Below are 13,328 nucleotides of genomic sequence, written 5' to 3' on the forward strand. Positions count from 1 at the left end.
TGTGGGCTTGTATTCAATGGGCTGTAAAGTATCTATTAATGTTTACATAAAAAAAGTGTTTCCTATACTTTATTCCTTACCCCTTATGCTATCCAACCATGCTTTACAAATAATTCTTTATTAGGCCATTCATTTTTAATTGTGGCCTCAAACAAAGGAACTTAAATGTTAATTATCTGAGGAATAATTGACCTACACCAGAACTAAGTACATATTTGAAATCGGCACAAAAATATGAATAAGACTGGAGAGGTTTATTAATATTGATGGGGAAATAAAGAACATTATTTAAATCGCAGTGTCCCCCTTAAAAGAGCAACTCACATCCTGTGCTGGCTTATGCAATGAGCATGCACTGAAAGATGTACAGTTGAACCCACTTTAACAGTGCCTATGTGCCAAAAAAGTCCCATTGTTATAATTGTTATACTGTGTCATGGGATCGAATCCCTGCCACGGTGGCCGCATTTCGATGGGGGCGAAATGCGAAAACACCCGTGTACTTAGATTTAGGTGCACGTTAAAGAATCCCAGGTAGTCCAAATTTCCGGAGTCCCCCACTACGGTGTGCCTCATAATCAGAACTGGTTTTGGCACGTAAAACCCCAAAATTTTTTTTTTAATTGTTATACTGTGGAACCCACTTATAACAATATGGAGTCAATGATCAAATTTATTGGCTTGCCTAGATGCCATGAAAATGTCTGAAAAATTGGCCAGTCCGAAAAAATGAGTGTGTGCCTTTTACTGCCCTCAAGGGCTCAAATCACCACAGGCTGTCCGAAATAGCCCTGAAGGCCTGCCAGTACAGTCAAACCTCGATATAACAAAGTTGTACTTGCATCGAAAAACTTCGTAGTATCGAGAATTTCGTTATATCGAGGTTTTATTAATTCAATAGAACTAAGATGGGAAAATAAAAATAGTTCGTTGCATCTTGAATTTCGTTAAATTGAGGTTCGTTATATTGAGGTTTGACTGTACACTTAGATATATTGGTGCTTGTACCAGGACAGGAGATGGTGGGTGCATGCGTATATAATAAAAAAATGCATACTGTATCCCGTTACAGTGGCCCCTGTTTATTCTTTCTATGCTTCACCGCAATACATTGCGTATGCTTGACGGCGTAACACCTCTGTACTTCGGTGAAGCTGACTTTCGGGAACCGGCGTTATGCAGCGTCAACGCCTTGGCGTACTTTCTGTGCTTCAAAGCCATTGGCGAGGATGACAAAGGCGGAGTTGTCGCTGTTGCTGACAGCGGTGAATTCTTTCAATGAGAGACACGGCACTGAACAGCGGGAAGCTTGGCAGCGAACATTGAAGCATCTAGGCTTAGTGTCGCCGTGGTGACTATGGTTTCTAGTGGATCGGCGTTAGAAAGCCGTGGTTCAACTCCACAGGATAATCAAAATGACGTGGATGGTGGCTTCAGTTAATGGCATTTTGGGTCCACGGTCACGGCAAAAGGTACGGGAAATCGGACGGGCAAAGGGTTTCAGAGTCCAAAATTTCGGACGTCCTTATAGATTGGCTTTGTGGAGTACGTGGTAACGTCGCGAAGGTGTCAGTTTTATTGGGCATGTCCAAAAAATCGGGCATCTGAGAAATCGGTGGTTGAATGTTTTTATGTGCCAAAAAAATACCGTAGTTGTATCTGGGTCGCATGAAAAAAATCAAAGGGGACAAACATCCAAACATTTTAATTCAACAAAATGAAGTCTAGTGGAACCTACTTATAGCATTACCGGTTTTAACAATATGCATATGTAACGAGCAGCTGCTGCGCTGTCAACTTGTGTAAATACGATAAAGTAAACCACATACTACAATGTTCCCATGCCACGTCATTGACTATAACAATTCAGACAAGCTTTTCTGATTATATATTCAGACACAGGCTAAGCACGGACTTTGCACATTGCATTATGCTTCGATGCTAGTCGCACTAACGTCGACAGTCATCCCGAGATGGTTTCTGCTGGAATTTTCGGCAAATAATTAGTTTTTCTTCATCATCATCATCAGCCTATTTTTGTGTCCACTGCAGGACGAAGGCCTCTCCCTGTGATCTCCAATTACCCTGGTCTGCTATTTTACAATTGCTAGTAGGTACAGCGGAGACTTCCACTTAACACGTGTTCTCATGGCAATCGTGGAGCTCCTAGGTGCCTAGGGACATAATTGCTTAGGGACTTTTGAGGCACTGGTCTCCGCTCAGCGTGGCTCTCTTATCTCAGGGACCGGGCGCAGCGACCTTGCCAAGCGCAGCTCCTACGTGCGTAGGGAGCAAATCGTTTAGGGCACGTTGAATGTCTGGCGGTGTCTGGCCCACGCCGGCCGCACTTATTATTGTAGCGTTTGTTCTAGTGGCGGAAATCCTTGCAGTAGTGGTGGTGTGGCATGACGGCTTTTGATCTCGGTGAACTGTGGTGGTGTAAACAAGCGGATTTACAGGGTGCGAGAGAGAAATGATGGTATTCCTAAATAAGCGCATCACTCTTTTGATGATCCAAATATAATCTCACTATCAGGGAGGGAGCACTCTACCTGACTGGAGCAGTATTTTTTATTTGGGGTGTTGCTACGCTGCGCTCCGCAATGACACTTCGGTGATACTTCGCCAATCTATAATGTTCTTGTATGTTACGTTGCATTTGAATGTGGCGGTCACGTAAATTTAGCGGTGCAGCCAGCTTGCACATAGCAACAAGCGACGGGCACGTTGCAGATACGATGCACCCGCGTGAGTACCGTATCCTGAAAATGATCTGCGACGTGCGCAAAGTGCGTGTCCGCGTGGACCTTATCGTCCAAATGATCTGCGATGTTGACAAAGTGCACCTAGTGCCTTTAGTTTCATATGCGCTGTGCCTTTGATGTTTAGTTCGCGTTGAAGCGAGAGACAGCGGAAAGGGCAATTCGCTCGCTGCTGCTGCTACGCCTCCGTTGCTTCACCTTTCGGGCGAAACTGCTGCTTTTTTTTTTCTCTTTTTTTCACGGTCCCTTGAAAAACATATCAACGGGACGTTTTCTTCTTGCCTAAATCGTTCACGATCGCCTGAGCACATCGAGTGCAGGGAGCGTTTTGACCATCGGGGCTGCACCTCAGTAGTCGTTGCAGCAGCGGTCCTCGTCTACTTTCTCACTAAACATCGGCTAGGCTGTGGTGTGGTCCGGTCCGCTCGACATGGGGACTAATGAGAGATTGCGCAGCCACGTGACGTAGTCGGTTGCTTGGCGACTATGGATCCCGCCCAGATCCCGCTGTGCCGGTTTGTCTGTGTTGGTCACCCTGCTGGCTCGGCCGCCGCCTCTGTTGCTCACGCGTTCGTATGATCCGCAGCGGCGCGGCAACACGTTCGGAACAGCTGATTTTTTTCATATTGTTAGCAATGTATTTCAGCCGGGGAATGTTACGAATTCGTATCACACCGAAATTCGTACCAGCCGGGTTCGTATCACCAGGGTTTTACTGTATAATGGTGTAGAATATGGTCAAACTTTATTCATGTCAACAACATCGCTGTGTATACAGGTGTGAGGTTGATGAGGCTCATGACTGGTAAGGCTGTATGATTGACAGATTGACAGCATGGCTGTGTGTTCTTGTCCCTTTCACCTCAATCAGAGCACGACCGTCAAGGGTACAGTGGTGCGCGTGAACGAGCCCGTGGGCGTGATTGGCATTGTCTGCGCGGAGGAGTCCTTCCTGCTGAGCAGCTTCGTGTCGGCCATGGCGGCAGCCCTGGCAGCTGGCAACTCGGTCGTCGTGCTCGCCAGCACAGAGTGGCCACAGCCGGCGCTGCGCTTCTGTCAGGCAAGCTGAAGTTATTTACTTTTCTCTTTTTTTCTGAAGGGTTTCCTTGCGGTTTGAATTAGTGGATGTGGGAGAGGGGAATTGTGTGCTCTTCGCCGAGCCTCTTCCACACCGACATGGGTCACAGTAGATGCGGGACTGGGTAGGTACCGCTGTGCGAAGAAAACCTTTGACACCAACTTGGAACACTCGGTATGTGCCAGTAGATGCGAGCCGCTCTTCAGTGAACGTCTGATGCTAACTTGGGTAACTAGTGATGTGCACCTGACAATGTGCCGTGGTGCATAGACAACCAAAAAGATCCGTTAATTTTCTCAGATGCTGAGAGGAATCTAACCAACGTTGCAAGGGTTTCTGAAAGACAGCACCCCGGTGCATTTGCAGGATGTGCCACAAATGCACTGAGTACGTGCTGCTCTTCAGTGAACCTGTCACAAACTTGGGTCATTGATTATGTACCACATGGTGTGCAGAAAGCGAGAGAATGATGCTCGGCGTTCGAAGGCACCGGCACGCCATGCTTCTTGTCTCGGACGCCAGGTGCGAATTTCTCGGCAGTGCCGCTAGAGAAATGCGAGAGGAGAGCCCGGTTACCGCATGACCTTCCCATGCACCAACGTGCCATGCATTTCAGAGGTCACGCACAGGCAGTGCGGTGCTGGTGCCTAGATGACATCAAGTGTGCTTAGGAAAGCACGAAAGAGGAGTCCCACGGCAGTACATGCCTCATACATAACTAGTTTTGATGGTGGCAGTAGTGTCACTGTAACGAGTCAATGCTAAACACATTACTGTCGAGACAACATGAGATGGGTTCTGCCAAATTTTTTGTGGTAGGTTACTTATTGGCCAAACAGGCTGTTGCATTCATGACAGGGCAAGCGTGCGCAAGCTTTCTGTGAAGAATCAACTTGCTGCACATCTGCCTATGCACTGAGGTTCTGGAGCGTGAGCCAAGTCTTTCTGACTTCAGTAAAAGTAAAAGCAAGGATGCCTTGGCTGTAGAGTTGAGGGAGGCTTATTACATTGAAAAGAAGCACAGCATTTTTATCAGTGATATGTCGATGGCACTGTGCAGTACTGAACATTAATTCTTTGATTGCATGTTAGTATAGGTATGCATTTTCGTAATTTCATCTCCGTGTTCTGAATGCCGTGCGCAAATGTATTTGAGCACGCTGGCACCTTCCCATTAAAAGAGAACCTGTCGCCATGAATAAATTTAGTTAGGAGTCACACTCTTTCCTGTCCTAGTCTTACTTCAGTTTGTTTAGTGTCCGATTGCACCATAACAACTGCTACGCTGCTTCTCTGTAAGAGGCACACCATCTAGGGGATGGCCGAAGCACAAACAACCTCGCCACGGACTGCGCACAATGACGTGCCATATGTGTCGCTGTACTTGCAGATCCTGCAGACGTCGGACGTACCGCCGGGTGTGGTCAACGTCCTGTCAAGCAAGGAGCAGTCGGTGGCGCTGCGCACACTTGTAGAGCACCACGACGTCGGTGCCGTCTGGTACTTCGGACAGGAGAGTGACGCGGCGGCATTCCTCGAATATGCGGGGGCGCACAATGACAAGCGCAGCTGGGTGTTCCCCATGCAAGACTGCAGCGACCAGGACCGCCACTGGATGGGCTGGCAGGTCACCCAGCACACGACGATGCCCAAGAGCATCTGGCTGCCGTTTGGCGATACGTTCGCCAACTGATGGCGAGGACCATTGGTGGTTGCCAGCACTGCCATGGGAGACCTTGACCAGGATGGCTTCGTTTACACGAACTTGACGGCGTGTCAAGTCAAAAGTTGGTCTGATCCAGACCGATCGGACCTTGTTATTGGGTGTTTTGCCCTGTAGTGAAGTAATTCAACCAAACCCTCCCAGGAAATCTGACCCAGCTCTACCCAACACACTCTGTCTGACCCAATGAGTGGATTTCAGCCCAACAAGCTGACTCAACCCAACTTTGTTATTTCCACGTAACCGTAGCTAGCATCTAATCTCCTACACGCTGTCATTGATGAGCCTGTTTAGTTCTTGTTCTGTATCTTTTTTTTTTTCAAGAGAGATCATCACTCATGCTTAGCTAGTTTACACTATGCCTTTGTTGTTTTTTATTTTTATGCCCTTAAGCCTTCCTTTCTGTATTATTGATGCAGATATACCTTGCCGGTGGTCTTATCAACTTTGAGCCATTTAGGTGAGAGCATTTCATATGGAAGGCCTAATTTAGGTTTCACCCTAGTATTATTTTGTGGAGACTTCTTATGGCCACCCTTTGTGATGCAACTTCAAGCGTCATTTCGTATGACCCTTGCGAACCTCTTGTGTGCCGTTGCAAACACCCATAATGGTTCACTGTGCCTTTCTTGCCGTTGTGCCTTGTTCCCGGGCATAGTGACTGAACATGACTGTTCTGACACAACTCTGAACCATGTTAGAACAAACTCCCTCTATGTTGAACACCGGCTTTGGAAATTCAAGTTATGAACTTGGAAATCTATAGGTCTTACCAAGTTTGGCTTAATGCAACAAGTCTGTGGGAAATGGAACAAATTAACATGTTATCCAGCTTACTGGATAACATGTCCTAAATTTGTTTGTCCTAAATGGTATCTTGTAACATATTAGAGAGCTTTCAAAATAGTGCACCCAAAGCCCTTCGCCCTGTTTGCATTCTTTTGTACACCTTTATGTGTTCTTTTGTACAACTGGCAGTTCGCATCCCCTAACATTGGCGGTGCAGAACCTTAAGCTCCCTATTTTTAAAAAAAGTGCAGAATTCATCTGTTACTAAAGGGAAATTACCTTGCAAAACTTATCTAGAAAAATTTTTTTTAAATGTGCCTTACACAAACAGTTATTGGCAATGCTATGCTGCCACTGCTACACCTTTGTGGTTATCCCTGCTTTTTCGTTGTTCAGGCTATGCTCAAAGCTTGTGCCAGCGCAAAGCAATGGCCGCCACTGTTCCACCCATCATCGCTGCAGGCTTTAATACCCTCATGGTCACTTGTGTTTGGCCTGTTCTAACACCTGATCTCAGAGGCCATAGTATCAACGCATTGTGGTATTGTACTGTGGCACCAGATGGTGCCACTGCTCAATGAGTCTCGAAATTTCTCCATTTTTAGACCTCTTGGAGACACTGTTCACTCGTGGCATCTAGAGAAACCTGGCCAATGACCTTACTGTTTATCTGTGCATAAGAGTTATCTTAAACAGGGTTGGGAACTCGAAGAAGCTGGCAGTCTTTGAACAAAACTGAAATCAGGAGTCTGGCAAAATTTTATCTGATCAGTGCTGACCAGAATGACGAAATTGTCGAAAAATTGCCGTTTCACACGAACAAGGCAGTGGTCACTTTCCCGCGAACACAGGAATAATATTTGGCTGAGCAGTTTGTGAGGCCACATTGCCTGACAACTTGGCAGGTTTGCTTACCATATTCAAAACATGTACTGCAGTATTTTGAAGAACTGTCGGTTTCCTCACACCCTCCCAAGCTAGAGAAACAAGGGATTGAAGAAGTTGAGTGTAACAGGCTGGACTGTTGCTCAAGGTATTCCTTCCCAAAGTACAGTTTGAGATTGCAGTCAGAACTTAGCGCAGCTAGCTGTTTCACAGTATCTGTACAACTTTGGTGCTGTCCACTTATAGCATTCCATCATTGCATCTACAGTGCGACTGTTCGCAGTGCTAAAGGAGCACAGAGTGACATGAGATGTGAATGTCATTTCTGGTTATCGTGGAAGCTTGTCACTGTATTCGCCCATGTAATATAATGTCCGCGTTAGTTCATCAAACTTGGACACCATGGAGTTTATTACATCATTGTACGCATGTGCTGTTTGCAGGTGTGAGTAGTGTTGTTCATGCTCAAGAGTACCACAAACCTTATCCCCAGTTAACCAAAATGTAGGTGAACAATTTTATTTTTTTGCGAACACAGCTGTTTTAAGCGTTCCTGTTTTTGAAGGTCTCATTCCTGTAGCAGTATTATATCGCTCTTTGCTACCTTTTAACTTCGTGTTAGTGTTTCAGTAATATTTCTAATATTTGCTGCCATGTTGTCTGCGTATGGTGCTAGCTTTTTACTGACTGTTCATTTGTTCCTTTATTAACCTTTTTCATGTTATATTTTTAATACCCTTTTGTAGTGTCTTGTAGCATATGTAGCATGAATGATAGCTAGCCAGAGAAGCATGCTAAGGACTTCATCTGTACCTGTTGTGTATTCGTTAGCAGTTAATAGCCATTTGTGCTTGGAACAAGAAAGGAATGAGTTGGTCTTTTGTTGCATATGTATTGCTTACACCTCCAGATGTATGCTTACTCGTTGAAGAACTGTTTGATGAGAGACTATTATCATCAGTTTTTCTGGGACCTGACTGTGCACATAGGTTGGACGAAGAACATTTCTATTTTTAAGAAAACGTTGTGAAGCGTGGGTCATGAGGTGGCTCATGGTCTTCAAGTGTTGTTTGACAGTACTTAGACAAATGTTGTTGTTTGGGCATTGTTTGTGCGTTGTAATAAAAATTTAACAAGCCTGACACGTGCCCGTGCAAATCTTCACTTCAGTTTGCATGCATCACTGTTGCGTGTCATGCGAGCAACTGTGATTTCATTTGCATTGTGCCCCTAATTGGTATTTTTGCTGCATGCTGTGTGAGCACCTAGGACTGATGTTTATGGCAGCTGGCAATACCGTATCCACTAAAAGGACAGTTCGTCTGTCAATGTGCATGTATATTACCATTTGCAGAATAATGCAGCATGGGAAATGCAGACAGGAGAATTAGTGCTGCTAGTGCCATTTTGTGATGCTGCGTTCAATTAGAGCACCCGGAACTGTAATTTCAATGACTTGACTCTACTTGACTCTACCGAAATTGCTGCCTACCTCATCGGTGTATGGAGCCGGAAAAATTCTACAAGCATCTCAAGTGGTAATGATATAATGAATGAAATCAACTCCATCTGTGGGAAAAATAATGCAAATCAAGGTGCCAAAGTTGAAACTGTTTTTCCATCATTAGCTTTTAGCCAGGCATGTAAGGATCCCCGAAAAGGAGTAGGTAGAGGATCTTGAAATCATGCTGCCACTACTGTTTCGTTTGCGTTGCCAGGAATAAGAGGCCTCAGACGACGCTGTTGCTACCTCCTCTGATAAGGCGGTTGAAAACATTGAAGTACTATGTGCCAAACACAGATATTACCCAGACAGCAAGGTATGCAGTTGAATATTTGCGGTGCCATTTTGGGCGTGAGAACGGGCGTGAGAATTATTGTGAATCCATTTCACACATGACTACGTTCTTGCACAAAAGCCTTCTGCAATATAGAGGTAGAGTGCTGTAAACCTTTTTTTTTTTTTTACCACAGTAAGATCAAAGCACTCGGACCCTTTTCAAATAAAATTGTAGTTGGTATTCGTGTCCTTCACTTAAATAAAATTTCGAATAGATAGAACACATTTTTCTGTCCTTTCAATGCACAGATGTTAACGTACATTGAATCACACATTCTTTGTGCTTTCAGCCTCCAGTATATCTGATGCACCATATGTTTTTTGTCGCGTATGCTGGCAATGCAGTGTGAAAGCTGTACGTGCAATGAGTGCCGTCATACAAACGAATCACTCTTCTCGTCGTTCCGTGTTTGTATCTGCGGTCTTTCTCTGACAGTTGCTGTAACTGTTTTTTAGGCATGGCAGTTGAAGACTCGACGGGGGGGGGGGACAATCTCGCCTTGGGTTGGCGTTGCAGAGACAACCTGGAAGCGTCCGCTGCGGAGCTCCGTTGTATGTGGAGTAGAGACCCAGTACGTCCATCAAAAAATATTACAGGGAGAACCGAAGCACGAAATATTTTTAGAGTATTTACAATGAATTTAGCAGCTGACAAGATGATGGTTTTTGGCTTGCGAAATCCAAGAGCGTGGTCTCTTGATACTAATCTTGAATTTCTTCATCAGCCCGTTACAATATATACTGTGACTGCATTGTACATATGAAGTGAACAGTACGCAAAATTATACGTAGCACATTCCGTTTTCTTCGATATATGCTGTTAAACCTTGATATAAGGATGTCGGTAAAACTGGCAATTTGCTTCGCTATATCGAATTGGCAGTTCAAAGCGAAGCAAGCTATACTTTCGTGTCCGCTCCACCCCTGTGGCAGCGAGCGAATTCATTTGCCTCTTGCTTCAATGCAGCTCCAAAGCTCAAGATTGGGCAATTTCCAGCACTAAACACGCAGGAAGATGGTGCACAACGTTACGCCATCTCAGCTAACCCAGTCTTTGCACACGTGGCAGATTACCTCTGAAATAGGGTGCGCGGGCTGCGTAAACGCTCAGCGATGCGTAGTCATGGCTGCAGTAGAAAAGGAGACAACTACCAAAACTACCCCCCCTCAACTCGCACAGGAAGACTGGGCTCCTCCAGCCACCATCCTTCTCGGCTCACTCTCACACGCGTTCACTCGCACCTAAAGAGTACAGCGCAAGGGGCGCGCTGGGATCTTCTTGCACTTGTACTTCATACGGAACGGGACGCGGCTCTGCCTCGGCAGTCACTCTTGGTCGCGCAGGGCGTGATTTGGGAAGTGGGTTCGCAAGCAGCCACATGTAATTCAGCCATTTGACCGCCTGTGTCCGCGGAAGTTTCCATTCAATGTGTTGTCTTGGTATTTCTTCGTGGTGGCAGTGAAACTTCCTTACATTGAAATCATGCCTAAACAAACTTGATTGTATTGGGGTTAAAATACATGGTGTTCTACGAAGAAGTCGTGAAAAGTTACAGGCTTCGTTATATTGAGAATTTCGTTATACAGTCAAACCACGATATAACGATGTTGTGCTTTCAGCGAAAAACTTCGTTATACCGAGAATTTCGTTATATCGAGGTTTCATCAATTCAATAGAACTAAGATGGGGCAATAAGAATAGTTCGTTACATCGCGAATTTCGTTCAATTGAGGTTCATTATGTCGAGGTTTGTCTGTATTGAAGTTCGTTATATCGAAGGTTAACTGTATTATTTATACTTAGCATGCACTGCGGCTGTTCCTTGGTAGTAAATGCAGAAAGTGTGAAAAGTTGCTCTAGCTTCTGCAGCTTGCCTCTATGCTAAATGCTGGCTTGTTTGCACTGAAGTTTTGCACAAAGGTAGCATTTTGGAATGATCCACCTCGATCGTGGGTATTACCTGCTCTGTCCAAATTAAAACGACAGCAGGCATTGTCTGCTGTGACGCCACTCAAAACATGTGGATTCCGCTGCAATGATATGGTGGTGCCATACATCACAGCTACAGTCATTCAGCAAATACTGTGTTTTCACCGTAGCTGGGACAGGTGGCGCCACTGTTCCTACTGAATCCAACTGAATCCTACATTTTCTGAGTGACGTCACAGCAGTAGCCACCTAATTCAAATTTATTGTGGACGGAATACGGCAATTAAGTAATGCCTGCAAATGTACGTGGCATTACACTAAGCTCGCTGCAAAAGGCTGTAGCGCGAAAGAGCCAACAGTTTAGCAGAACAAGTCTATTTCTGCAGCTGTTGCTGGCGAGGTAGTTCCTGTGCCTTCTCCCAAAGTAAGCGATGTTCTTCAGAAAGTAAACTGAGTAACGTAGCTGATTGGTTGAATCATCCATTATGAAAGCATAAAACGTTTGACAGCTCGTCTCGGTGTATTTGTGTTCCTGTCTCAATGTCAAACGTTTTGCACTTTCACAGAAGATACTATTTCAGAAAGGTTACGCTTTATATGTCTCCTTGAACTTCTATTTTCTGCTGTGAGCTGAATTTACATCTGGCAGTTTTGCCTGCTAATGTTGAATAACTACGGTGCCTATGTTTATGTTTCCAACATGTATACGCATATGCATGTTGCCAGTGTGACGGGATTTGTTGTCCCGAATCGCGGTTCTAAGCATTCAACAGCTGAGAAACAATTGCGTCTTGTGTGTTTCTTCATAGAGTTTGGGAAATAATATCTTGAAACAGGTGTCATCCTGAGAATTCATTCTAATAATTCGATCCACCTTGTGAACTCCCAGGGTACAATTTGTAAATTGCAGAATGTGCTGGTATACACAGTAAGAAATTTAATTAGTGAATTTTTTCTACTTGTAGTCGATTATGCATGTTGATTTCTCGTCCAGATAGTGTCCGCATGCTTGGGCAATCCAGTTCAATATAATTGTGCTATCTGCCACACATGAATGAAAAAATGTTTATTCCTTGTGTGGATGCCTATATATATATTTAAGAATGTGCTTGCAACGAAGTGGTACATGCACACCTAAAACACATGCAATAAGCTTGTGTGGGAACGACTCTTATCTTTACATTATCAATGTAGTCAATGCGGTACGCTTTTTTCTGTCTCCTTATTTACCACGCTATGGTGGCTAACCGCGCTGTGTCCGTTCTGCCCAATTTTGATCTCCACCTGTGAATGTAACTGAAACAAATGGCTGGTGGTCTGAACCCGGCATTCAGAACTTTCCAGTGTGCACGTGTTCAGACTGAAAAAAAAAAAAGGAGGGGGGGGGGGGAGAAAAAAAAATGTGGCCTGCGCAGGGATCGAACCTACGACCTTCGCGTTATTAGCACGACGCTCTAACCGACTGAGCTAGCAGGCCAACACGCTGCTAGCGTGCTTTAATAATCTATAAATATACATCATACACTGAAAAAGGCCAAAAGTGTTAATTTTGTGTGCGTGATTAGCGCGACGCTGACGGATTTGCATACGTTCGTTTGCAATCTTGGCGCCATAACGTAAGGCCATGCTTTTGCCTTCTGTGGCCGCCAAAGAAACTAGTGGCCTCAACACCGCATTGTTTGGTGGCGCTTGCGGCTACACATATTCAAGCACAAGTACATGCTCCTCTTGATTTGTAGTGTCTATCGCTATGTGTTATGGCGACGCCCATTGTGTTTAGTTTAGTTGTGTTGTGTCAAGCGAGTTGAATTCTCGTTTGTGTTGTTTGATGTGCGTGTCCAAGCATGGTACATTACAATAATTTGAACGCGCGTTCTGGAGCCCAGCCGTTGACTCTGCTCTCTGCTGACGCAACGCTTCAACTCATGGTTGCACCCTGAGAATGCCCGTTTGTTTTCGGTTTGTTCCTTGCGCTTTGCTGTTTGCTCTACGAGAAAATAGCTGTGCACTGCGATGTCGCCTTCTCGCCGGGTCTGTGGATGGTGTGTCGTGATGGTCGTCGAACTGGTCATCGGCTTTTGCTGAAGCAGAGCACCGTACTCCGTCTGACCGCCGTGTGCAGTTCTAGTGTGCAGCCCAAGGATTCCTCCGCCATGCGAGTTCAAGATGCGATAAATGTGCTCCAACGAAAGCTGCTTGACAGAAGTGGGCGACCTACGACGCAAGGAGGACGAGTGACTGCTACGGTGAAGTGACGTACGGTATGCTACTGGTGTCGCGCGCTGCATGGCATAAGTGTGCAAGATAGTGAAGTCCCGCTG

At 45.3% G+C, this 13,328-nt stretch overlaps 1 protein-coding gene and 1 non-coding gene across 8 annotated transcripts in view; one reads left to right on the top strand and one right to left on the bottom strand.

The window, feature by feature from the left end:
• The window catches only part of LOC119465221 (aldehyde dehydrogenase family 16 member A1), a 109,423-nt gene that overhangs the window by 56,869 nt on the left and 39,226 nt on the right, over window positions 1–13,328 (top strand). The window contains exons 12-13 of one of the 7 annotated variants that reach the window (XM_037726017.2): window positions 3,634–3,822; window positions 5,231–8,381. The exons of 5 other annotated variants lie outside the window; for them this stretch is intronic. In XM_037726017.2, the coding sequence (XP_037581945.2) occupies window positions 3,634–3,822; window positions 5,231–5,533 (492 nt within the window). In that variant the 3' untranslated portion in view covers window positions 5,534–8,381. Of the gene's footprint in view, window positions 1–3,633; window positions 3,823–5,230; window positions 8,382–13,328 lie in introns of those variants that run through there. One more of the 7 variants, XM_049656374.1, reaches the window with a different exon arrangement.
• Trnai-aau (transfer RNA isoleucine (anticodon AAU)) lies at window positions 12,411–12,484 on the bottom strand. The gene has a single exon. It is a non-coding gene; the product is annotated as a tRNA-Ile (tRNA).

The sequence above is a fragment of the Dermacentor silvarum genome, chromosome 9 (assembly GCF_013339745.2).
Source record: "Dermacentor silvarum isolate Dsil-2018 chromosome 9, BIME_Dsil_1.4, whole genome shotgun sequence".
Lineage (NCBI taxonomy): Eukaryota > Metazoa > Arthropoda > Arachnida > Ixodida > Ixodidae > Dermacentor > Dermacentor silvarum.